We start from the raw sequence: 23,932 nt of genomic DNA, 5'->3' as shown, positions 1-23,932 counted from the left end.
CGTCGCCGTTCAAAAAACACGTCGGGGCGCCGTAATTTCGCGCAAAGCACGGCGGGAAATTTCCTAACGGAGCATGCGCAGAACGTTCGGCGCGGGAACGCGCCTGATTTAAATGGTACACGCCCCATTTGAATTAGGCGGGCTTGCGCTGAACGCATTTACGTTACACCGCCGCAAGTTTACAGGCAAGTGCTTTGTGAATCAAGCACTTGCGCTGAAAACTTGCGGCGGAGTAACGTAAACGAGATACCTGAATCTGGCCCAGTGTTTCTTCCCATCCCATCTCTGCAGTGCAGCACATATTGCATATTGAAAGATATGACTTTTTTCTAAGTGTTTTAGTACTTTGGGAGGCCCATAGACATGAATAAAAATGCATCCAAGCATCCTAACATGTTGCAGTTTGATGCATCGGCAATACATATTAGTAAGCTTTGGTCATTCCCTGTAACCCTAGCTACTGAAAATTCGATTTTTTTTTTAAAAAGTGCATTGAAAATGCACTTTAAAATGCCTGCTATCGCAAAAATAAAACACATGTTGAAGCATAACAGCACACATGCCTAACAACACAAAAAATGCACCATTAATGAATATGTATAGACCTAAATAAGTCCTTTGTGGTAATGGTTAGAAAAATGACAAAAAATATTAGGAAAATAATATTTAAAGTGGTTCTAATGCCTAAACCAAAGCGTTACTAAAAAAACAACAGTAAAATCAGTCTGCAAATGCAGTGAAGCAGCCGGAGAACCAGCTGTGGTTGGAGGTAAAGTGGAAGCTATCGCCACTTATGCCCCATACACACGAGTGGAATTTTCGCCAGCAAAAGTCTTATGTGAGCTTTTCATCCGAAATTACGACCGTGTGTATGCTCCATCAGACTTTTGCTGGCGTAATTTCCGCTAGCAAAAATTTGAGAGCAGGTTCTCAATTTTTCAGACGGAAAAAAATTCCTGTCGGAAAATCCAACTGTATGGAATTCCGAAGCTCAGAAACAATTCGACGCATGCTCGGAAGCATTGAACTTATTTTTCTCGTAGTGTTGTACTTGACCGCGTTCTTAACACTCGAAAGTTCAGAGAACTTTTGTGTGACCGTGTGTATGCAAGCCAAGCTTGAACGGAATTTTGTCGGAAAAACCATCCAACTTTTTTCCAACGGAAATTCCGCTCGTGTGTACAGGGCATAAGGGTCCAACCACCTTACTACCCGAGACCATTGTGAGCAGTGTTCTCACCAGCTGGTGAAGAATTGGGAAAACTTCAGCAGGTACCCAGCCAGTGGAGGTGACGCTTGCGGAGCATTATTGTGTGTCAAGCCAGGGACCAAGCAGACCAGTGGGGTGACGCTTGAGGAGTATCTAGGAAAACAGTGGTGACGCTTGAAGAAGATTGGAAGAGCTCAGGAGATCCAGGGGCGAGTGGATCTGTTAGTCTAGGGAAAGACTGGGAGCTCAGCTAAGTGAAGTTCTACAACAGGAGATTGTAGAATAAGTGAAGGAGTTTGTTGCAACCGTTGTTAGAAACTATTGCAAGATTGTTGCCATAGGAAACAGCGGTCCTACTCATGCAGATGTGCTGTCTTGCTGGATGCCTTTCCCTGCATGGCTGTTTGCCTATAGAAGTCTCTGAGTCTGCCAATTAACATTGCATTTACTAAAGGGTGTCCTGGCCCTAACCCTCTCTCCCACAGTTCTGTTTATGAGACAAGAAATCTCTTTGCATTCCAGAAGTGTCTGGCGCCCATCAATCTACCTTGCATTACACCCACTATGCCTTGTAACCCACTCTACATAGAAGGCTGTCCCAAACTCTGGAGGTCACCATTAATCCTCAAGGGGCCCGGGACTTTGCTACATCTGTTAAAATCGCAATGTACTGGCACACTATTCAAAATGAATGAGTGCCTTAATGCATGGCACCAGTTAGCCCTACAATTTGGAAGTATCTGAAGAGTTAGTTATAATATCATGGAAAGTGCAAAAAAGTGAAAGAACAGGATGTTGTGAATTTTTATAAATAATCACTGTTCTTACTACTGTATGAAAATTTGCAAAAATTCAGTATCAGCCCCCTCTCCCCTCAGTCATCTGAATCTATTATAAAGCGCATTATATCTTGTTGAGTTGCGCTCTCCTCAGCCTCCAAAACCCAGAAAACATCATTTGCATCCTCCAATCCATCTGTCACTTTTATGACCCACTACATGGAAGTTAATTGGCGTTATATCTACTTTGGTATATAAGTTATGAGCGACTGTCAGCGTTGAAGCAATGTCAGCACTTCCTCTTCGCACACCTTTTATGATATTATTGATCTGGACACAATAAAATGATATTTACAGGAGAGATAAAGAAAGATAGAGCCGGGGCTGGAAGACAAATTCCTGAGCTGAATTCTGATTTGCAGAAGTTCCAGTACAGCAGAGAGGAAGTCTTACTGATGACCACGACTGGCCTAGTAATGTAACCTATATGAAATTTGACAGTGGAAGGGTTAATTTCACCTGGTGATGGTGATTCCAAGCGTCTCTCATTTTATCTTGGCATTCATTTCCCCCGCTTGGCTACCCTATTTCTGACACTGCCTTCTTCTGATTGGCCCAGAATCTGGAGTCTGTGTTCCCTGGTTCTAGCTCTGCCCCCTATTTGAGCTCACTGCAGCTCTGCCCTCACACAAATTACAAACTGTAAGACATTTAAAGATCTAAATGATGTACTGTATTTATCGGCGTATACCGCGCACTTTTTTGCCCTGAAAATCAGGGCAAAATCGTGGGTGCGCGATATACGCCGATACCCGCTTTCCCGCGCCGAGTTTGAATACTGCGCCGGCATATACCAAACGCAGTACACTCGCGTATAGTCGGCAATGCTCGACTCCTCTCGCGCTCACGTCCTGGACGTACAGGATGTGAGTGCGAGAGTAGCCGAGCATTGCCGACTATACGCGAGTGTACTGCGCTCGGTATATGCCGGCGCAGTATTCAAATTCGGCGCGGGAAAGCGAGGATTGAGCGGGGAGGACGCTGGACCCGACGAAGAGGACACCCGAAGCCGCAGACGGACGCCGGACCCGACGAGGCCGCCGATGGACGCCGCGCAAGACACCAAAACTGTAAGTACAAAAATCTTTTTTTACAGGAATGTCGGGTCCACTTTAGGGGTGCGCGCTATAGGCCGGAGCGCGCAATACCCCGATAAATACGGTAATTACCGGTACTAAAGCCATGGTACAGGGTTCTGTGTATCCAGAAATTGGTGTATATAGTCCGGTACTCACCTTTGGCGGTGCGCTAGGCTCCATCTCAAACTTGTCTGGAAACATTCGGCAGAGAGCCAGGTGGCGTGCATGCATGTAGAACTGTAAGAGATGAGAAAATAAATGATTGCATAAGAGCAGATGGTAAAAAGTACATCCAGTATACAGGACAGTGGAAGTGGTACTGTGCAGAGTCCATACATACAGAATAAGAACAGATACTGAGAATTACACCCAGCATACAGGACACGAGTAGTACAGTACTGTGCAGAGTCCATACATACAGAATAGGAACAGATACAGGCATACCCCGCTTTAAGTACACTCACTTTACATACACTCGCGAGTAAGGACATACCTGCGAGTGTATGTAAAGTGCCTTACAAGTACTGTACGGACATTTTGCAGCCGCAGTAGAAGGAGCTGAAGCTCCAAGAGCATACCCCGCCCTGTTCCAGTGTGCCCCTGACACCCCCACTACAGCCCCTGAGACCTCAACTACAGCTCTTGACACCCCCACCACAGTCCCTGACCCCCCACTACACCCTAGAAGTGAAAAAGGGTATTGTTTCACTTTAAGTACATTTTCGTTTTACATACATGCTCTGGTCCCGTTGTGTACTTAAAAGTGGGGTATGCCTGTACTGACAATTACACCCAACATACAGAACAAGAGACGTGGCCCCATGCAATGATTTACTATAAAGAAGAAGTCCAGATATTAGTCAACACTTACCCGGCCCAGATATCTCCAGTCTAGAAGATCTGACAATCGTTCTGTTCGGTTTCTCTGGATTATTCTCTGGCGTCGGGATTGTTGGCAGAAGGTGTACAAGAACTGGGTCAGCTGGTTACACGATTCATCAGGTGAGCGGAACCTCCGATCCACAATGTAAATCCCTGAAAATGAAGTGGAAAGAGCAAACCTTTACCATTTTCATATTCATATTCACTATTTCCTGAGATTATTTGCACCTTTTGGGTGGGATGGTTTTACATGAACTGGGCCATGCGTTTCTTTGCAGTGCAGTGGTTGGGTTCAGCAGGGCTGGTATTTGCTTTCTATTTAATATGCAGAAAGCTCCCCTTTCCCTGTGCTCCTGTTCAGCATCTTGGCAGCCGTCTCTAGTAGACTCTAGCAGTCTCTAGTAGGAAGGCTGATGTCTCTAGTACAGGGGTCTCCATACTTTTAAAGCAAAGGGCCAGTTTACGGTCTTTCCGACTTCAGGGGGGCCGGATTCTGACCAGGGCCGAGCATCAGTAAGAATAAACATGGCCTCAGTGTTGGTGGGCAGTAGGAAGAGGAATAGTGCTCCATCATTGCTATTAGTCTAAGAAATAGTGCCCCATTGTTGGTGCCATTGGGAGGAATAGTGCCTCATATTATTGGAAGCAATACTGCCCCAAGGGCCAGATGAAGGCTAGCAAAGGGCCACATCCGGCCCTTGGGCCGCAGTTTTGAGACCCCTGCTCTAGTAACTGTGGGCTCTAATCTAATCTAAATGGTTAACCAGAGGGCACACGGCTGTGCGTTTCCTGTTTAAACCATGCTGTGTTAGGGAATCACTTCCTTAACACTGACCCGCCTCTCAGCCAATCAGGTGCACCGGGTCTGGTTACCGGTCACCTGATTTGCTGAAGTGACATCGAGGACGAGAGAAGACATCGAGGGAGCGAAGGGAGCATGGAGGAGGACGGCGCTGAACCGAGGAAGGTAAGTGCCAGGCTGGGGGGAAACTGGCTGCATTTGGGGGCACAAACTGGCTGCATTTGGGGGCACAAACTGGCTGCATTTGGGGGGACAAACTGGCTGAAATTGGGGGGACAAACTGGCTGCAATTGGGGGGACAACTGGTTGCATTTGGGGGGACAAACTGGCTGCATTTGAGGGGACAAACTGGCAGTGTTTGATGGGCACAGTGGCCGCATTTAATGGGCACAGTGGCAGCGTTTAATGGGCATAGTGACTGCAATTGATATTTATTTTTTTTCGTTTGTTTGCGACCCCCCAAAAACTTTGAGCACCAGCCGCCACTGGTAGTGACAATTGTAACATACTCTAGCAGTCTCTTTGCAACACTGCAGCAGTCTTAGCTACACTGCAGTTGTCTCTAGCATTTTCTTGTAAGAGGGCATCAGTTTCTAGTAAAACAGCGTTGGTCTTAAGCAGTCTGTAGTAACACTGCAGCAGTCTTTAGTAATGTTTCAGTAATCTCTCTAATAGCCTCTTGTGACTTGGCAACTCTATCTATACTGTAATTTGGCAAAAGTCTTTAACAGTCTATTGTGATATTGCTGAAGTCTCTAGAGCTCTCTCGTAATGTGACACCGGTCTTTAACTGTGTCCTATAAACTGGTTGCAATCTCCTGTCTTTCCTTCTCCTATTTCATTATTTCAACACATTTAATTCTCTGTACATGTAATCAATAAATCACTGAATATTTTCTACCGTTTTATGAATTGTACACTTATTAATTATTTTATAAAACGTGTTATCAACTGTCAGCCATGAAGATTTATGAAGAGCACTATACAAGTGGGCTATGGAGGTTCAGGTGTATTTAGTCCTGAATATAACAAGAGACTGCTACTATATGTCATAAAATGTATTTGAAATTGAACACAGGAATGTTCAGCCCTGTGCAGCCCTCATAGTGACCCCGTGCTGTGATCTATGGCTGACTGGACATCATACTGAATCACTGGGCCTCAGGCTGAATGCAAATACGGGGGGGGGGGGGGGGGGGGGTCTGATGTTGAAGATTTAGAACATTAAAAACAAATTATTGAACTACTGAATGCAGTAAGGGAGTGGATTGTCTTTGTATATGAGCCCTGTATGAATCACAATCACATTATCTCACAGTATAAAATCATTACTACAAACAGGACCGGATTTGCTCTCCCTGCCGCCCCAAGGCCAAGTTCCGCAATGCACCCCCTCCCCGCCAACCGAACCCCCCCCCCCCAAATCAACGGAGAATGGCCGGCGCGGTTAGTTAAATTTTTTTTACTTTTTTATCACATTTTTTTTTGTAGTTTGTTGCTTATTTTTTTTAATTTTTGTATCATTTTCTTATTATTTTTCTTATTATTTCTCTTATTCTTTACATTTTTATTTTATTAATTTAATTATTATTTCTTATTGTTTATTTATTTTTTATCAATTTTTTTTCACTTAACTTTATTTGCTATCACACAGGAGAAAACAATTCCCTGTGTGATAGCAATTGGAGGTGACATGTTCTCTTTATTGACTCTGTCACCTCCAAAACAGGAGTCCTAGGATTCCCCCATAACTTACCGCCCTTAACTGTATGTTCCTGGCGTCGGGGGACTCCATGCCACTGCCGCCCCTTGGCGCCCTGCCGCCCCAAGGCCTGGCCTCAGTGGCCTTGTGGGAAATCCGGGCCTGACTACAAATAGGGTTGCCATCTTTTCTTCAATCCAAACCCAAACACTTTAGTGGTGTAGGGCAATTTTTTTCTTGTAGTATACACTATAGTATTATAAAAGACCTGGGACACCTTTGCATGGACCAAGGATAGTAGTAATGCAGTGTGCATAGTGTGCCATGAAGAACAGTGTCTGTGGCCAAATTGCTCCTGCTGACACCCACCCCTCAGTAATGCCGAACCTTCCCCCAGAGAGTCGCCCACAGCTCCCAGATGCCAAAAGATTTTTATGTGAGTGTCTTGAGAGCCACAGACCTGTCTGAATAATGTGTCTGGGTTTCAGGCGGGAATGAAACCCAGACACATGATTCAAAACCCGGACTGTCCAGGTGAATCCTGGACAGGTGGCAACCAGTGACGGCCCAAGCTCAATATTTTGGGAGGGGCGGCAAACATTCTTAAATGGCAAAATCCTATTGCTAATGCCTCCATAGGTTAAGAAGGACTTCATTTAGTAGTTTATTTGATTTTGTAGTTATTCAAGTTGACTGGAGGGTATCTGCCCCCTGTTCACGCCTCGGTCTGGATGCCATCTGAGGAAATGATAAAATCTTAGCTTGGTGATCATTGCTGTTTTAAAGCCACAGGAGGTCTTGAGATAATCCCGGTAACTCTGCCAAGCCATCATCCCAGTAAGACATTTCTCTACTCTTCCAATGCTGAAGGTTGAAAGAGACTCCTGTGAAGGTTCCTGTGAATGCTCAGAAGAGAAGCCATGATGCCAACTCAAGGCCTGAGAGTTCCAGTGAACATCGGAAGAGATCTGATGTGCCAACCTAAAGATCTAAATGGCCTAACCTGAAGGGTGACTTCTTTGTTTCTTTGCAACATCAGTTCCAGTCTGCCTGTGGATGCTAACGTCTGTCTTTACCAAGAGGCGGTGGGTGGTGGATCTCCTCTGGCTACATGGATAGGTACAAAATTCTTGGAGGTGTTTAGAAGTTCAGGAAATTGAGTTGAGGAGGGAAAATTATGTGGATTTTATTAACATAATCACATCAGCCCTGGAGGATTTGGCTGCCAAATGACGGGGCCACTTTTTGATCACCTCTGCAGTTTTTATTTTTTTGCGCTATAAACAAAAATAGAGCGACAATTTTGAAAAAAAAAGTATATTTTTTACTTTTTGCTATACGAAAAATACCCCAAAAATATATAAAAAAATTACATTTCCTCAGTTTTATGCCGATACGTATTCTTCTACATATTTTTGGCAATCAGCATTTATTGATTGGTTTGCGCAAAACTTATAGCGTCTACAAAATAAGGGATATTATTATTATTTTTTTACTAGTAATGGCGGCGATCAGAGATTTTTATCGTGACTGCGACAATATGGCGTACACATCGGACACGTTTGATGCTATTTTGGGCCCATTCACATTTATACAGCGATCAGTGCTATAAAAATGCACTCAATGATTACTGTATAAATGTGACTGGCAATGAAGGGGTTAACCACTAGGGGGCTAGAAAGGGGTTAAATGTGTCCTAGGGATGTGCTCTAACTGTGTGGGGGGCGGGGCTTACTGTGACACGACACTGATTGCTGCTCCCGATGAGAGGGAGCAGCGATCAGTGTCCTGTCACTGGGCAGAACGGGGAAATGCCTTTACACTGGCCTCTCCCCGTTCTGCCACTCTGTGACCCGATCGCGGGTCCCGCGGGCACGGTCACGGAGCTTGCAGCAGGTGCGTGAAATTCAAAGTAGCGTAAATAAATGTTACTTTGCGCAGCCGTGCCATTCTGCCGACATTAATGTGCAGGAGCCAGTCGGGAACCGGTTAAAGACTGTCACGTCCTTCTTATCCTTTCATGGACATTTGCTATAGTTGAGATAAGTTTAGATTCATTATTCATTTATTATTATTATTATTATTATTATTATTATTGTTCATTCAGATTAATTCATTTATTATTATTATTATTATTATTCATTCAGATTCATTATCTGGTCATATGTTAATTCATATCTAGTGCTTAATCGGAACATATGCCTTATCTGGCCTCCATAAATTAGTGTATATCAATGGATCAATCATAATAGTTGACGTCTGTGGCCTTCATCCGCAAAGGTAACAAGAGGTTTAAATTTAACAGAAAAAAAAATATGTTAAATAGGTACATCATATTGTTTATTTATAACATGTAATGTTATGTAATACCATCTCGTGTATTTGTGACGTAGTCACTAGTCAGCACATAAAAGTAACAACACAGCTGCTGTAGAACCAGAACAATGACCTACTAACCTACTGCTTTATTGTTTTCCCACATGTGGTAAATAAACCTTCGCTTTGCATATCAAGAAGTCTTTGGGCTAGATTCAGGTAGAGCCGCGCATTTTTACGGCAGCGCAGCGTATCGTATTTACGCTATGCCGCCATAAGTTACAGAGGCAAGTGCTGTATTCACAACGCACTTGCCTCCTAAGTTACGGCGACGTAGCGTAAATGGGGCCGGCGTAAGCGTGCCTAATTCAAATGAGGATGAGGGGGCGTGTTTTATGTTAATTATTGGTGACCCGACGTGATTGCGCCGTCCGTGGAATTTCCCAGTGTGCATTGCTCCAAAGTACTCCGCAAGGACGTCATTGGTTTCGACGTGAACGTAAACTACATCCAGCCCCATTCACGGACGAGTTACGCAAACAACGTAAAATCTACAAATTTCGACGCGGGAACGACGGCCATACTTAATATTGCGTACGCCTCCTAATAGCAGGAGTAACCTTACACCGAAAAAGCCTAACGTAAACGACGTAAAAAAATGTGCCGGGCGTACGTACGTTTGGGAATTGGCGTATCTTCCTAATTAGCATATTCCTTTCGTAAATCGACGGAAGTGCCACCTAGCGGCCAGCGTAAAATTGCAACTAAGATACGACGGCGTAAGAGACTTACGCCAGTCGGATCTTAGTCAAATCTATGCGTAACTGATTCTAAGAATCAGGCGCATAGATACGACGCTGCAAATCAGAGATACGACTGCGTATCTGGAGATACGCCGTCGTATCTCCTTACTGAATCTAGCCCTTTGTTCTTTTACCAAGGGGCAAGTCCAGCCAGGACACAAGTATGAATTTTTATCCCTCAGATTATTTTCCCCTCTCATTATATTCACTTTTATTTCACTATTTATTAGGTTGGAACTTTTCATTATGTTTAGAATATTACAATGAATTTTATTTACAATTACCTTTATATTATGTTTACATTTTGTTCTTTTTTTTCCCCTTTATCCTTTTTATAGCTTGAAAATAGTTGAAAACTGTAATAATCCCAGAATATTTTCTAAGCAGATTTATTTCACATCTATAAACAAGAATTTCTCACTGCTTTTTCTCAATTTGAATGTTGTTTCTTTTTCATAAAAAAATATTACTAGATACTTGCGATCTTAAAGCGGTAGTAAACTGTATGGAAAGAAAAGTTTCCACCTGCAAGGCAATATCATAATGTGCTAGTATGCATCGTAGACTAGCACATTATGAATGACTTGCCCTAAAACAAAGCCCTCCAGCGGCGGTGCTATCACTGCTGCAGAGGCTTCAATTTTCACTCCCTTCCTTTCCGGCTGCTTGAATGTCTGAGCCCGGATGATGTCAACAAAAACTTCCTTAAGGCCTGGTTCACACTGGTGCGTTTTGACATGCGATTTGGCATGTCAAATCGCATGTCAAAACAGCGGTATTTGCTGCAAATTGGCGGCAATGGCACCGTCCTAATCGGTGCGACGCCGTATCTGCGGCGTCGCACCGATTTCAAAAATAAGTTTCTGTACTACTTTTTGCGATTTCTGCCCACGATTTACATTGACATCTGTGCAGAAACCTGCACAGATGTCTCTATAATCGCGGCCAAAATCAGGACTGCCAGCGGGAGTGAAATCGTGCGAGTTCAGCTGAACTCGCATGGCTTCACTCCCGCAGCCCAGTGTAAACCTGGGCTTCAGCAGGGTTCTACCGGCGTTTTTTTTTTTAAAAGTCAGCAGCTACAAACAATGTAGCTGCTAACTTTTAATAAGGACACTTACCTGTCCTAGGCACCTGCCAAGTTCCCCTCCCCTGAGCGTCGATCCCAGCGCTGCCATCCTTACTAAGGGAAACAGGCAGTGGAGCCTTGCGGCTTCACTGCCCGTTTCCTACTGCGCATGCGTGAGTCTCGCGGTGCTGTATGAATGGGCGGCTGCTCCCTGGGATACACACAGTTCCCAGAAGGCAGCGTGCACCATTCCCCAGAAGACAACGCAAGGATGAAGACCAGCCGCGTACTAGGAAGAGGCAGATTAGGAAGGAAGATCCACATAGAAACCTCAATTTCTGGTAAGTAACATTTTTTTTTTCTATTTATTTTTTTTGTAGAATTTTGGTGTAATGTTTTTTTTAAGGGTGGACCTCCACTTTCAATTAATTCCTCATTAGCCACAAAGGATATAAGTTCACTTTATTACCAAATGCCTTTATAAGCCCAGGCACTACTTTTTAAAAGTAGTAGTGACATCATCATGCTGTACATAGAATGTACAGAGATCAGAGGTGTGGGAGAGATCTAGAAGGCCCCACTCACCAAGGCTGGGCGGAGTTTTCGGTTGCGGTGACGTCACATCCAGCCCATGGAGCGCACGCCATGGCAGTTGATTGATTACCTGCACAGTTATCAAGTGAGTGTCATCCATGAGTGTATTTTTTAAATAAAGCGGTGTTACACTATGGAAAGGTTCCCCTTCTCTTCATACATGTACTCAGAGGGAAGTTCTGAACAGTGTCATAAAAAGCGGTTTAAAGGGTAGAAGGTAACTGAGAGGAGAGAGGCGCTGGAGAGAGGAAAACAATCTGAGGCCCCGTACACATGTCCGAGGAACTCGACGTGCCAAACACATCGAGTTCCTTGTCGAGTTCTGCCTTGAAGCCGCCGAGGATCTCGGCGAGCCAACTTTCCTCATTGAACAACGAGGAAATAGAGAACATGTTCTCTATTTGGCCTGACGAGTTCCTCGTCGGCTTCCTCGCTGAAAAGTGTACACACGACCGAGTTTCTCGGCAGAATCCAGCTCCGATCGAGTTTCTGGCTAAATTCTGCCGAGAAACTCGGTCGTGTGTACGGGGCCTGACTCTTTTTGCTATAAAGCAGAGATTCAAGTGGCTCACTTTGAAATATTTACACGTTTGCACTATTGAGCACTTTATCTGTGAAGAAACTGATCATGTTATCATAGGCGCGCGCACAGGGTGTGCCAGGTGTGCCCGGGCACATCCTAATCACCCTGTGCTGCACAGATTCCCCCTGCTGCTTTGCTGCAGAGAAAGAGACTGGGGAATATTTGTCCTCAGTCCCCTTCTCTGTGTCGAAAGTTAGACATCAGGGGTCTGTTTGAATCTCCAATTTTTTTTTTTTATTAAAAACATTGTAAAAAATAATAAAAAAAATAAGTTAATAAATAATAATACAAAAATAAAAAATTGTAAGAGTATAAATAAGCAAATAATTTAATTTTTTAAATAATTAAAACTATTGACACCAATCTCTGCCCTACTGACACTGTCCACACACACACATACACACACACACTATATATACCAATGCAAGAAAATAAAACACTACACCCCTAGTCACGCCCTCCTAACCAAAACCTTCTCCACATCCACAAGACCCGCTACAAATTTAAAGGAGAACGAAGATTTGCAGTCCAAGGACCACGGCTATGGAACGCTCTACCCACGGACACCTGCATGGAAGAAAACCATTGGGCCTTCAGGAAAAAACTTAAGACCCACCTCTTCTGAAGACACAGGATGGCACTGGATGCAAAAAGCGCCTTGAGGCGATTTAGTTTGCATTTGTAGCGCTATACAAGTTACTCACTCATATACAGACACATGTGAATTTGAGCTTTGGGGTGCACACCCCTATGCAATAGACTGCACACACCTATGCATGTTATATAAATTTTATTGCATTTTTATTTTACATTTTTTATTTTACTGATTTATTGGTGATAAATTATTTGTAGATACCCCTGTGAAAATGTATATAGATGCTTGCGGAAAACTACAAGCAGTGGCGGAGACAAGACCAGTCAACATGCACAAGGACAGAGATTAGCAATGACAGGTCTTTATTACAGGAAACTTCCACACAGGAATTGCAAGTTTCACACTGGATTACTGCACAGATATGGAAGAAATACAAAAAGCACACCAAGATTCAAGTAAGAATACATATGACTCTTGTATTTAGACAATATTTGCTTATACCGGGGTTAAGTTTAAATTCCTATTCTGCCCCAAAAGCTCCCATGTGGCATCAACCTTATGAAATTCAGATGTTTTCCGAATTTTCTGTATATTGATGAGTATTTTCTTACCATAAGCAGCCGGGTCAGCAACGTGCTCCTGCATGAAAGAGCCAAATCCGGATAGGTTGGTTGTGACGCTAGGAATACCCATCACCGTACACTCCGCTGGAACATGACAAATACAGCACAGGTAAGTATACCGGGACCCTTCTAGTAGGGGTTATCATAGTTTAAAGTTTTTTTCAGCAAGTTTTAATTTCATTTTTTTATTATTATTATCAATGATCTATCTGATCTTCTTCTTAAAATACCAATTATCTGGCTGTCTGTGGCTTCTGCCCAACACAAGCATGCAGCAAATAAAGTCAGTATTGTGTCAGAACACGTGATTTGCATATTACCTGTTGTGGATCAGAGATGTAAAAATGATAAAGGAATATTGTGAAAGCCAGGCCATTAGCAGTTTTAAGGGGAAAGCTCAGGATTTGCTCTGAGGTCTAGGTCAAGGGCCCCTTCACACCCATGTGTTGCAGTAACACGTGTTTTATCAAACTTCAATGCATGGCAACGTGTTGCACTTTGTACAGTGCTGTTGCAATGCCATTCCTGTTAGCATTTTAAAGTGAAGCACTCACAGATCTGGTCTCGATGGAATGGAACAGGTTTGTTACTCAGTAAAACCCACCTGAACTGAGTGATCCAAGGACAGGAATATGTGAAATGACAGCTGCAGTTTAAATGATCTTTCTGCACTCCAATCAGTGCTGGGACAACACTTCATCAGCTATGAACTACTTTAGCAGCATAGGTTGCGTGCCCTGCCATTTTTGTACCCCTCTCCTGTTAAAGTGCCCAAGCTTCCTCTTCTGCCGACTCTGATCACTCAAGAATTCTAGACATACCTCCCAATTCTCAGTCTGAATCCTTATCTCTGTCACCAGCTTTACTTCCCAATCACAGATTTATATCCACCTCCAATACATGGGACAATTGATGCACATTCACTTTCTTGGCACCTTTCTACAGTCATCATCATATAATAGAAGACTTGTTTAGATAAAGGACTGCTAGCAGGGCTCAAGTCCTGCGGGAACGCGCCGGAACGGAGTCCCTGCACTTTTTTTCACAGCAGGAACGCAGTTCCCTTTGCAGGACTAGAGCAGCCGAGAGCAGCTGAGCCGCCCGAGCCAATCCTTCACTAAGCGGCGATGCCCAGCTCGAGTCACTGTCAGGGGCAGGGGAACCTTAGTAATACTTTATGTTACTGACCGCTTCCTGTATATGGATTCATCGGGTAGTGTGCGGGTATTCCGTCACTTCCTCGATGCCGCAATGTCTCCTGGGAGCTTTTGTCATTGTTCCCAGGAGATATTGCGGAGGTCTGCCGCGAGTTATCGCAGGATTTAGAAAGAAGTTCTTTCGAAATCCCGCAATAACTCGCGGCAGACCTCTGCAATGTCTCCTAGGAACAATGACAAAAGCTCCCAGGAGACATTGCGGCATTGAGGAAGTGACGGAATACCCGCACACTACCCAATGAATCCATATACAGGAAGCGGCAAGTAACATTACTAAGGTACAGTGAATCAAAAAAAAAACATGCGTTTAGTAATTATGCATATGAGCGTATCATTTTGTTTTTTTTGGTGGGGGAGTGGATCTTGGGTGGAAGTTCCCACACTTTTTTCCCCAGGACTTGACCCCTGACTGCTAGTGTTAGGAAACAGAGCAAAGCAACTAAGTTAAAAAAAAAAACAGAGGGGGCTCGCTCTTTTTTAACCATTCTGTGCTTCTTCTTATCCCAGGAGCCCCACCAGTGTACATTCTTATCCCAGGAGCCCTACCTGTACCACTTTCCATTTGAGGAACCTGCCTGTACCCTTTCTTATCCTGGAAAACCAATGAGCCACTTTGTATCCTGGAAAAAAACACCTGTGCCCCTATAAACCCAAGAGCTCCCCAATACTCCTCCTTTTCCTGGAAAACACAACTTTGCTCCTTCGTATCCTTGGAAACCCACCTGTACCCCTTCTTATTCTGGGAAACTGATCTGTCCTCTTTCTAATCCTTGGAAACCCACGTGTACTCCTTCTTATCCTTGGAAACCCACCTGTACTCCTTATTCTTGGAAACCCACCTGTGCTCCTTCTTATCCTTGGAAACCTACCTGTACTCCTTATGCTGCGTACACACGACCATTTTTAATGGTCTCGAAAAAACAACGTTTTTTTCAACCCGATTCTGGTTAGGCCTGCCTTGCCTACACACGATCGTGAAAAAAAAAAACGCTTGAGCAAAGCACGGTGACATACAACACGTACAACGGCACTATAAAGGGGAAGTTCCATTCGGATGGCGCCACCCTTGGGGCTGCTTTTGCTGATTTCGTGTTAGTAAAAGTTTGGTGAGAGACGATTTGCGCTTTTCAGTCTTCGTGCTTTTCAGTCGGTTACAGCGTGACGAATGTGCTATCTCCATTACGAACGCTAGTTTTACCAGAACTTGGCGCTCCCGTCTCATAACTTGCTGCTGAGCATGCACGTTTTTTTCATGTCGTTAAAGCCTACACACGACCATTTTTTACCATGTGAAAAACGACAACGTTAAAAACAACGCGAAAAAATAGAGCATGTTCTAAATTTTTAATGCCCATTTTTCATGTCATGAATAATGCTCTGGAGCCTACACACGATCGTTTTTAATGACATTAAATTTTTTTTTATTTTTCACATCATGAAAAACGGTCGTGTGTACGCGGCATTATTCTTGGAAACCCACCTGTGCTCCTTCTTATCCTTAGAAACCCACCTGTACTTCTTATTCTTGGAAACCCACATGTACTCCTTCTTATCCTTGGAAACCCACATGTACTCCTTCTTATCCTTGGAAACCCACCTGTACTCCTTCTTATCCTAGGAGACCCACCTGTGCTATTTCTTATCCTTGGAAACCCACCTGTACTCCTTCTTATCCTTGGAAACCCACCTGTACGCCTTCTTATCTTGGGAGACCCACCTGTGCTCTTTATCCTTGGAAACTCATCTGTACTCCTTCTTATCCTAGGAGACCCATCTGTGCTCTTTCTTATCCTTAGAAACCCACCTGTACTCCTCCTTATCATTGGAAACCCCCCTGTACTCCTCCTTCTTATCCTGGGAGACCCACCTCCTTCTTATCCTGGGAGACCCACCTGTGCTCCTTCTTATCCTTGGAAACCCACCTGTACTCCTTCTTATCCTGGGAGACCCACCTGTACTCCTTCTTATCCTGGGAGACCCACCTGTACTCCTTATCCTGGGAGACCCACCTGTGCTCCTTCTTATCTTGGGAGACCCACTTGTGCTCCTCCTTATCCTGGGAGACCCACCTGTGCTCCTTCTTATCCTGGGAGACCCACCTGTGCTCCTTCTTATCCTGAGAGACCCACTTGTGCTCTTTCTTATCCTTGGAAACCCACCTGTACTCTTTCTTATCCTGGGAGACCCACCTGTGCTCCTTCTTATCTTGGGAGACCCACCTGTGCTCCTCCTTATCCTGGGAAACCCACATCTGCTTCTTCTTATTCCAAGAGCCCCACCTGTGTACGTTCATATCCTAGCGGTCACATCTGTTCTGCTTCTTATTTTGGGAACCCCACATGTGTCTCTTCCTATTTAAGGAGCCCCGTCTGTGCTACTTTTAATCCAGAGAGCCCCCCCAGGGACATTTCTTGTTCTAGAAGCCCCATTGGGCCACTTGTTTTCTTGTTGGGAAAATCATCTGTGCTCCTTTTTATTCTGGGCACTTCACCTGTGCCCCTACTTATCTCAAGAACCCCCTTTTCCATGCCCCTTCTTATTTCAGAAGCCCTGCCTATGCCCCTTCTTACCCCAGGAGTCAAGCTTTTGCCATTCAAGAAACCATTCAACATTCAAGCATCCACAGATTTTATATATACATGTTTAATAAATATACTGTATATGTTAGGTATTGTATGTTATGTTGGGCTGCTGTTAGAAATGGGGCCCCATACACCATACCCTCTAGGGTCCACTCAAAAATGAAAAACAATATTTTTGCTAAAGATAGACAAAAATTATTGGCGGGCACAAGCGCAACAAAACTTACAGCATCCTTGCTAAATCTAAATCGTTCACATGTGAAGTTGGGGGGCATTAAAACTACATGGTTTAGCTGTGCTTTCCCCCCCCCCACTACCCCCTTTAGCCGCAGAGGCAGCAACTGGTAGTGTTCACATGCAGCAGTCAAACAGGACCCATTCAAGTGAATACACTGCTCTTTAAGCTTTCTGCATCTGCATGCAATGCATGTGGCCGCAGTGCGCTAGTTCGGGGTTAAAGCAGGTGATACAATCCTCACCACCTGTTAGATGCTCTCTGAAGAGTGATCCGAACGCAGATTACTTTTCAGAGAGCAACGCACGTGTGAACGAACCCTTCATTTTTTTAATTATAGTTAAGAAAAAAAAAATTAACAGCCCTGTTGCTTTGGTGAAATATCAGGGGTCTAAGCAGACCCCTGAAATTTCACTTTTGAGAAAGGGGATGAGGACACAGATCCCTAATCCTTTCTCTGCAGCCTGAGCTGCATTGCAGATGAATGAACAAGAAGTGCTCTGTACAGGGACTTCCTTTTCACTCTCAAAGCAATGGTAAGGGCGTTTATTGGAGCCAGAGCGATGGAAAGGATCGCAGATTCTAAAACTGACACCCCTGTGACTTCCCCTGTAGCAGTGTAGCAGCTGAAAAATGGTGGGGGAGAGAGGAGGAGAATCATGCTGAACTGCAGGAGAGCCACAGGGGGATCAGTTTTAGGGATAAAGCAGTACAGCCAGCCCTCCTGCTTGTCAGGTGCCCAGGCCCCATAAAGGAGGGCTGTCTGTATTGTCTTATCCACTGCCCTGATGTTGGGGCTATGCTTGGAGGCTCCCTAGTCACTATCTCCCATATGCTCTCATCACCTTTCAAATGGATATTTTATTAATGTGAAAATCTTCACCATTTGCCAATTGATTGTGCCCTGTACTGCAGGGATTTCCCTGCTATAAATTATAACTACCACATTAATGTGCACTGAGCTGATGAATCAATATTGCATTAAATGAAATGAAGTGTGAGGAATTAGTTATTAACAGTGCTAAGGAATCTCCATCACCTGACTCTGCGTCAGAATTCCTTATTCAGAGATGGTGACAAGGCAGGACGGGAAAGGGAATCCCAGTCAGCAAAAAGTTCAAACAGGTAAAATGTCTGCAAGTTTCTCCACTCCTCTATGTGTTCAATGGTGTCTGTGATTGGAGTGGGGATATTAAAGTGTAAGCTCCTCTGGTCCAGACTGATGTGAATATGTAATGATAATATTGTATGACTGTGGTGGGTCATTCAAGTGTAACCTGCTCTGCTGCAGAGAAAGACTGATGGCTCAGTGTTCTCTGTACAGCACTGCTGAGTATGTCAGTGCTATATAAATGTATAATAATAATAATAGTGTGTTACTGTGCTTTCTAGCCTGGAGGAGAGATGTGGGGTCTTTTTTACCCCACATCTCTCCATAAAGAAGACCTGTCACACTAGAGTCATATTACAAGGGATGTTTACATTCCTTGTAATAGGAATAAAAGTGACCAAAAAATAAATACATTTAAAAGAAAGTGTAAAAAAAAATAATAAAAAAAGTAATAAATAAATACATTTAATCACTTCAGCCCTGGACCATTTTGCTGGTCAACGACCGGGCCACTTTTTGCAATTCAGCATTGCGTCGTTTTAACTGACAATTGCGCGGTCGTGCGATGAGGCTCTCAAACAAAATTGGCGTCCTTTTTTTTTTTTCCACAAATAGAGCTTTCTTTTGGTCGTATTTGATCACCTCTGCGGTTTTTATTTTTTGGGCTATAAACAAAAATAGAGCTACAATTTTTAAAAAAAATGAATATTTTTTTACTTTTTGCTGTAATAAATATCCCCCAAAAATATATATATATATAAAAAAAAAAAAAAATTCCTCAGTTTAGGCCGATACGTATTCTTCTACATATTTTTCGTAAAAAAATCGCAATAAGCGTTTATTGGTTTATGCAAAAGTTATAGCGTCTACAAAATAGGGGATAGTTTTATGGCATTTTTATTAATATTTTTTTTTTTACTAGTAATGGCGGCGAACTGTGATTTTTATCGGTACTGCGACCTTATGGCAGACACTTCGGACACTTTTGACACACTTTTGGGACCATTGGCATTTTTATAGCGATCAGTGCTATAAAAATGCATTGATTACTGTAAAAATTTCACTGGCAGGGAAGGGGTTAACACTAGGGGGCGAGGAAGGGGTTAATTATGTTCCATCATTGTGTTCTAACTGAAGGGGGGTGGGACTGACTAGGAGAAATTACAGATCGCTGTTCATACATTGTATGAACATGCAATCAGTCATTTCTCCCCCTGAAAGGACCGGGAGCTGTGGGTTTACACCCACAGCTCCCGGTTCTCGCTCTGTAATGAGCAATCGCAGGTGCCCGACGGTGAACGCGCCTGCCGGGCACGCGCGTTGGCACCAAGTGCGAGCAGGGGGCCTAGTGGCTGAAATGCAAAATCACGCTATATTACGTGATTTTGCACAGCCGAGCCGACCTGCCGCCGTAAAACTACGGTGGGCGGCCGGCAAGCGGTTAAAATGTCTCTCCCCCTGTAGCTCACGCTCAGAAGTGAACACACATGTAAGTCCCGCCCACATATGTAAACGCTGTTCAAACCACACATGTGAGGCATCGCCGCATGCGTTCGAGCGCAAGAAACAATTCTAGTACTAGACCTCCTCTGTAGCTCTAAACTGGTTACCTGTAAAAAAAAATCAAAGCATCGCCTATGGAGATTTTTATGTAATGAAGTTTGGTGCCATTCCATGAGTGTGCACAATTTTAAAGCGTGACATGTTGGGTATCTATTTACTCGACGTAACATCATCTTTCACATTATACAAAAAAATTGGGCTAACTTTACTGTTTTTTTTTTTTTTAATTCATTCAAAAATTATTGCGCAAATACCGTGCAAGATAAAAAGTTGCAATGACTGCCATTTTATTCCCTAGGGTGTCTGCTAAAAAACGAAAAATTGTATCATACTTACCAGTAATTTTCCTTTCCTGGTGCCTATCCATGGCAGCATACTAGTGATAGAGCTCCGCCTCGACTCCTCCCTCAGGACTAGTGAATAGAATAAATTAAAGGCATAGCCCCTCCCCCAACATTCTCCGTAATATAGAATACCGAGGGTGGGAGCGTATGCTGCCATGGATAGGCACCAGGAAAGGAAAATTACTGGTAAGTATGATACAATTTTCCGTTTTCCTGGTGCCTCCATGGCAGCATACTAGTGATAAATAACTAGCTTGACGCGGGTGGGATAATGCTTAACAATAAGAGTTTTTAATTAGAAGAGGACATAGCAGCCTGAACTGCCCTTCTTCCGAACTCCACCGTTGTAAGAGCTCCTGGGTCAATATGGTAGTGCCTGAGAAACGTGTTACGAGACGACCAGGTGGCTGCCCTGCACACCGTCTCCAGCGATACATTAGCCCTTGTTGCCCAGGAAGTACCGACTGCTCTAGTGGAATGAGCATTCACTCGAGATGGAGGCTCCATATTCTTCGCCCTGTAGGACCTCTGTATCAGCTTCACAACCCATGATGCCAGAGTCCTGGTGGAGGCTTCCTTGCCCCTGTGTTTACCAAAAGGTATGATGAACAGTCTCTCCGATATTCTAAAGGAACTGGTGGCCTCTAGATAGGCCTTGAGTGTTCTGGACACATCCAGTTCGTGGCAGGATTCTGTGTCTGTATCTGCGAATATTGGTAGAGCCCAAGGTTCCAGCAGGTGGCTTGTAGAGGCGACCTTCGGCATGAACCCTCTAAGTGGGCGAAGTTCTACCCTGTCAGGGAAGAAGGAGATGTGGTCTTCCCCAATTCCTAAGGAGTGGAGTTCTGAGATCCTCCTACCGGAGGTGATGGCTAGCAGAAACTTTGTTTTCAACGTTAGGTTCCATAGAGTTATTTGTTCTACTGGAGCAAAAGGTTGGATTGACAGAGCCTCGAGGACCAGAGACAGATCCCATTTAGGAAAGGATCGTCTAGCAGGTGGACGGATCTTCAGGACGCCTTTAAAGAAGATGACTAGTAAAGGGTCTTCTGCCCACCTTCTACTGGTTGCGGCTGAGATTGCTGCTACCTGAACCTTGAGGGAGCTTAGACTAAGGCCTAGGTCAAGTCCTGTCTGAAGGAAACCTAATACATGGTTTGTAGAGGGAACGATAGGATCAAAGCCGTTATCGGTTGCGTAGGACAAGAATTTATCCCAGATCTTCGAATATATAGTATTCGTTGTAGGTTTCCTGGCCTTTAGGAGAGTTGAGATGACCCCTGACGAGCAGCCTAGGGACTCGAACCTTCGCCTCTCAACTTCCAGACTCGAAGGTCCAACCTCTGAGGGTTTGGGTGAAGCAGCTTGCCCTGCAGCAGAAGTTGAGGGAATGCTGGAATCTTGACTGGCGGACTCACACTGAGACGCATGGCAAGTGGAAACCAAGGTCTCTTCGGCCAGTACGGGAGTATCGTCAGTACCTGAACTGATTCCCTGAGTAACCTCAGGAGAAATTTGAATATCAGTGACCGCGGAGGGAAGGCATATGCCGTGGAGAACCTCCATGGGCATGTCAGGGCATCCACTGCTTCGGCTTGCGGATGTGGAAATCGGGAGACAAATCTGTCCAGTTTGGCGTTCTCCGAAGAGGCGAACAGGTCCACCTGTGGGGGATCCCAAGAGTTGGCAATCTGACGGAACACCCGCGGGTGGAGCGTCCACTCGTTGTTGTCCGAGAATCTCCTGGACAATGCGTCTGCTTCCGTATTCAGCCTGCCTGGGAGGTATAACGCTCGAAGGTCCAGGAGGTTCTTCTCTGCCCAAAGCATGATCGGCTCTACTTCCTTGAGGAGCGACCTGCTGCGCGTGCCCCCCTGCTTCTGCAGATAAGCAACCGCTACCCTGTTGTCTAGGCGAAGCAGAATCCTCTGACCCTTGACTTGGGATGTCAGGGAAGTTAGTGCCATAAAGGCTGCCCTCAATTCTAGGATGTTGGACACTACTCCCTGGGTGGAGAATGACCATTTCCCCTGTACTCTGGATTCCCCACAATGGGCTCCCCAGCCCTGTCCGCTTGCATCGGACGTAATTGTGGTCCAATGAAGGGACCCCAAGTGACGGGGTCTGGAGAGGTTCTCTGGATCTGTCCACCATTGAAGACTCCTGTGCATTAGTCCCGTAATCAGGATCGTCTGGGACAGTCGACGTTTCCTCCACTGCGCCAAGAAACCAGTCTGAAAGAATCTCAGGTGCCAATGGGTCCATGGGACCATGGGGATGCAGGCAGACATAGTGCCAATGAGGCTCAGGCATTGTGAGGCCGTTAAAACCGGGCTCTGGATGACTTTGATCATTTTCTGGATGATAATCTCCTTCTTCGGTGGTGGTAACGACACTGTACCCCTCAGGGTGTTGAATGCTGCGCCCAAGTAGACCATCTGTTGAGTTGGTGTGAGTTGGCTCTTGTCTAGGTTGACTAACCACCCTAACTCCCTTAGAGTTTGGAGCAGAATGTTTCGATGGCACATCAGTTGCTCTGGACTGCTTGCAAGGAGTAGGATGTCGTCCAGATAATGATACACCCTTAAGCCCTTCTCCCTCAGGGGGGCTAGGGCAGATAATAGGATCTTGGAGAATACCCTGGGAGAGGTGCACAGCCCAAAGGGTAGAGCTTGGAACAGAAGGTGAGTATGACCTATTGCAAATCTCAGGTATTTCTGCAATGTAGGCTGGATTGGAACATGCAGGTATGCGTCCTGGAGATCGACTGAGATCATCCAATCCAACGGTTGGACTGCTTGAATTATTGTCTGCAAGGATTCCATCTTGAAGCTCTCGATGTGAATATACTGGTTGAGCCTCTTCAGGTCTATCACAGGCCTCCATCCGCCCGTCCTCTTGGGGACGAGGAATAAGGTGGAGTAAAAACCCGTGAATTGCTCTGCCAAGGGCACAGGAATGGCTGCTTCCTGAAGCTGGAGTGACACTAGAAAATCTTTTAGAGCTTGGGCTTTCAGAGGAGAAGATGGAATTTCCGTTCTCCTGAACGAGCTTCGAGGTGGAGTTTGAAAAAACTTCCAAGAGTGCCCCCATTGGATAGTGGACAGAACCCAGGGGTCCTGGCAATGGGTGGCCCAGGCCGAGGTAAAATGTTTTAGCATGGCTCCCACCGGGAGTGTCAGGGATGGTTTGGCGTCAAAAAGACTGCTTTTGCTCCTGAGGAGCCGGAGGGGCTTTCATCTTTCTGTTCAAGAAGGATTGCTGAGTGCCTCTCCAAGGTCTTCTGTTGTCTCTGAATTGACCCGAATTTCTGAAGTCTCTTGGATCCGAGCGGCGGAACCTAGAGGGACCGCCCCTGAATCTTCGTCCTCTCCTGTCCTGTGGAAGCATACCCGACTTCCCTCCTGACAGCCTAGAGATTGCGTTATCCATCTTATCTCCAAAAAGCGCCTTTCCATCAAAGGGAATCTTGCACCAGCTCTGTTTGGATGAAAGGTCAGCTGACCAAGGTTTCAGCCATAAGGCCCTCTTTGCCATCACAGAGTGTAGCATAGATCTTGCTGAGCATCTAATGGTATCAATGGCAGCCACTCCAACAAAATCTGCTGATAGCCTGAGTTCCTCCAAGGCTTTTATTATGTCTTCTGTAGGAACGTTCTGACGCAGAGCAGTCTCAATGTTATCTGTCCATGACCTAATGGCATTAGAGACTGACGTGAGGGCGATGGCCGGTTTACAAGCTGCTCCTGCCGCTAAGTAGCTCCTCTTTAGTTCTAAGTCAAT

General features: G+C 44.8%; 1 protein-coding gene across 1 annotated transcript in view; it reads right to left on the bottom strand.

Moving 5' to 3' along the window:
- The window catches only part of GYS2 (glycogen synthase 2), a 100,764-nt gene that overhangs the window by 2,224 nt on the left and 74,608 nt on the right, over positions 1–23,932 (bottom strand). The window contains exons 13-15 of the mRNA XM_040345441.1: positions 13,086–13,181; positions 4,000–4,163; positions 3,285–3,365 (exon numbers count right to left, since the gene is read on the bottom strand). Of these exons, the coding sequence (XP_040201375.1) occupies positions 3,285–3,365; positions 4,000–4,163; positions 13,086–13,181 (341 nt within the window). The remainder of the gene's footprint in view (positions 1–3,284; positions 3,366–3,999; positions 4,164–13,085; positions 13,182–23,932) is intronic.

This window comes from Rana temporaria, chromosome 3 (assembly GCF_905171775.1).
Source record: "Rana temporaria chromosome 3, aRanTem1.1, whole genome shotgun sequence".
Taxonomy (NCBI): domain Eukaryota; kingdom Metazoa; phylum Chordata; class Amphibia; order Anura; family Ranidae; genus Rana; species Rana temporaria.
Note: the sequence above shows the minus strand (reverse complement) of the source record. Positions and strands in the feature narration are given on the sequence as shown.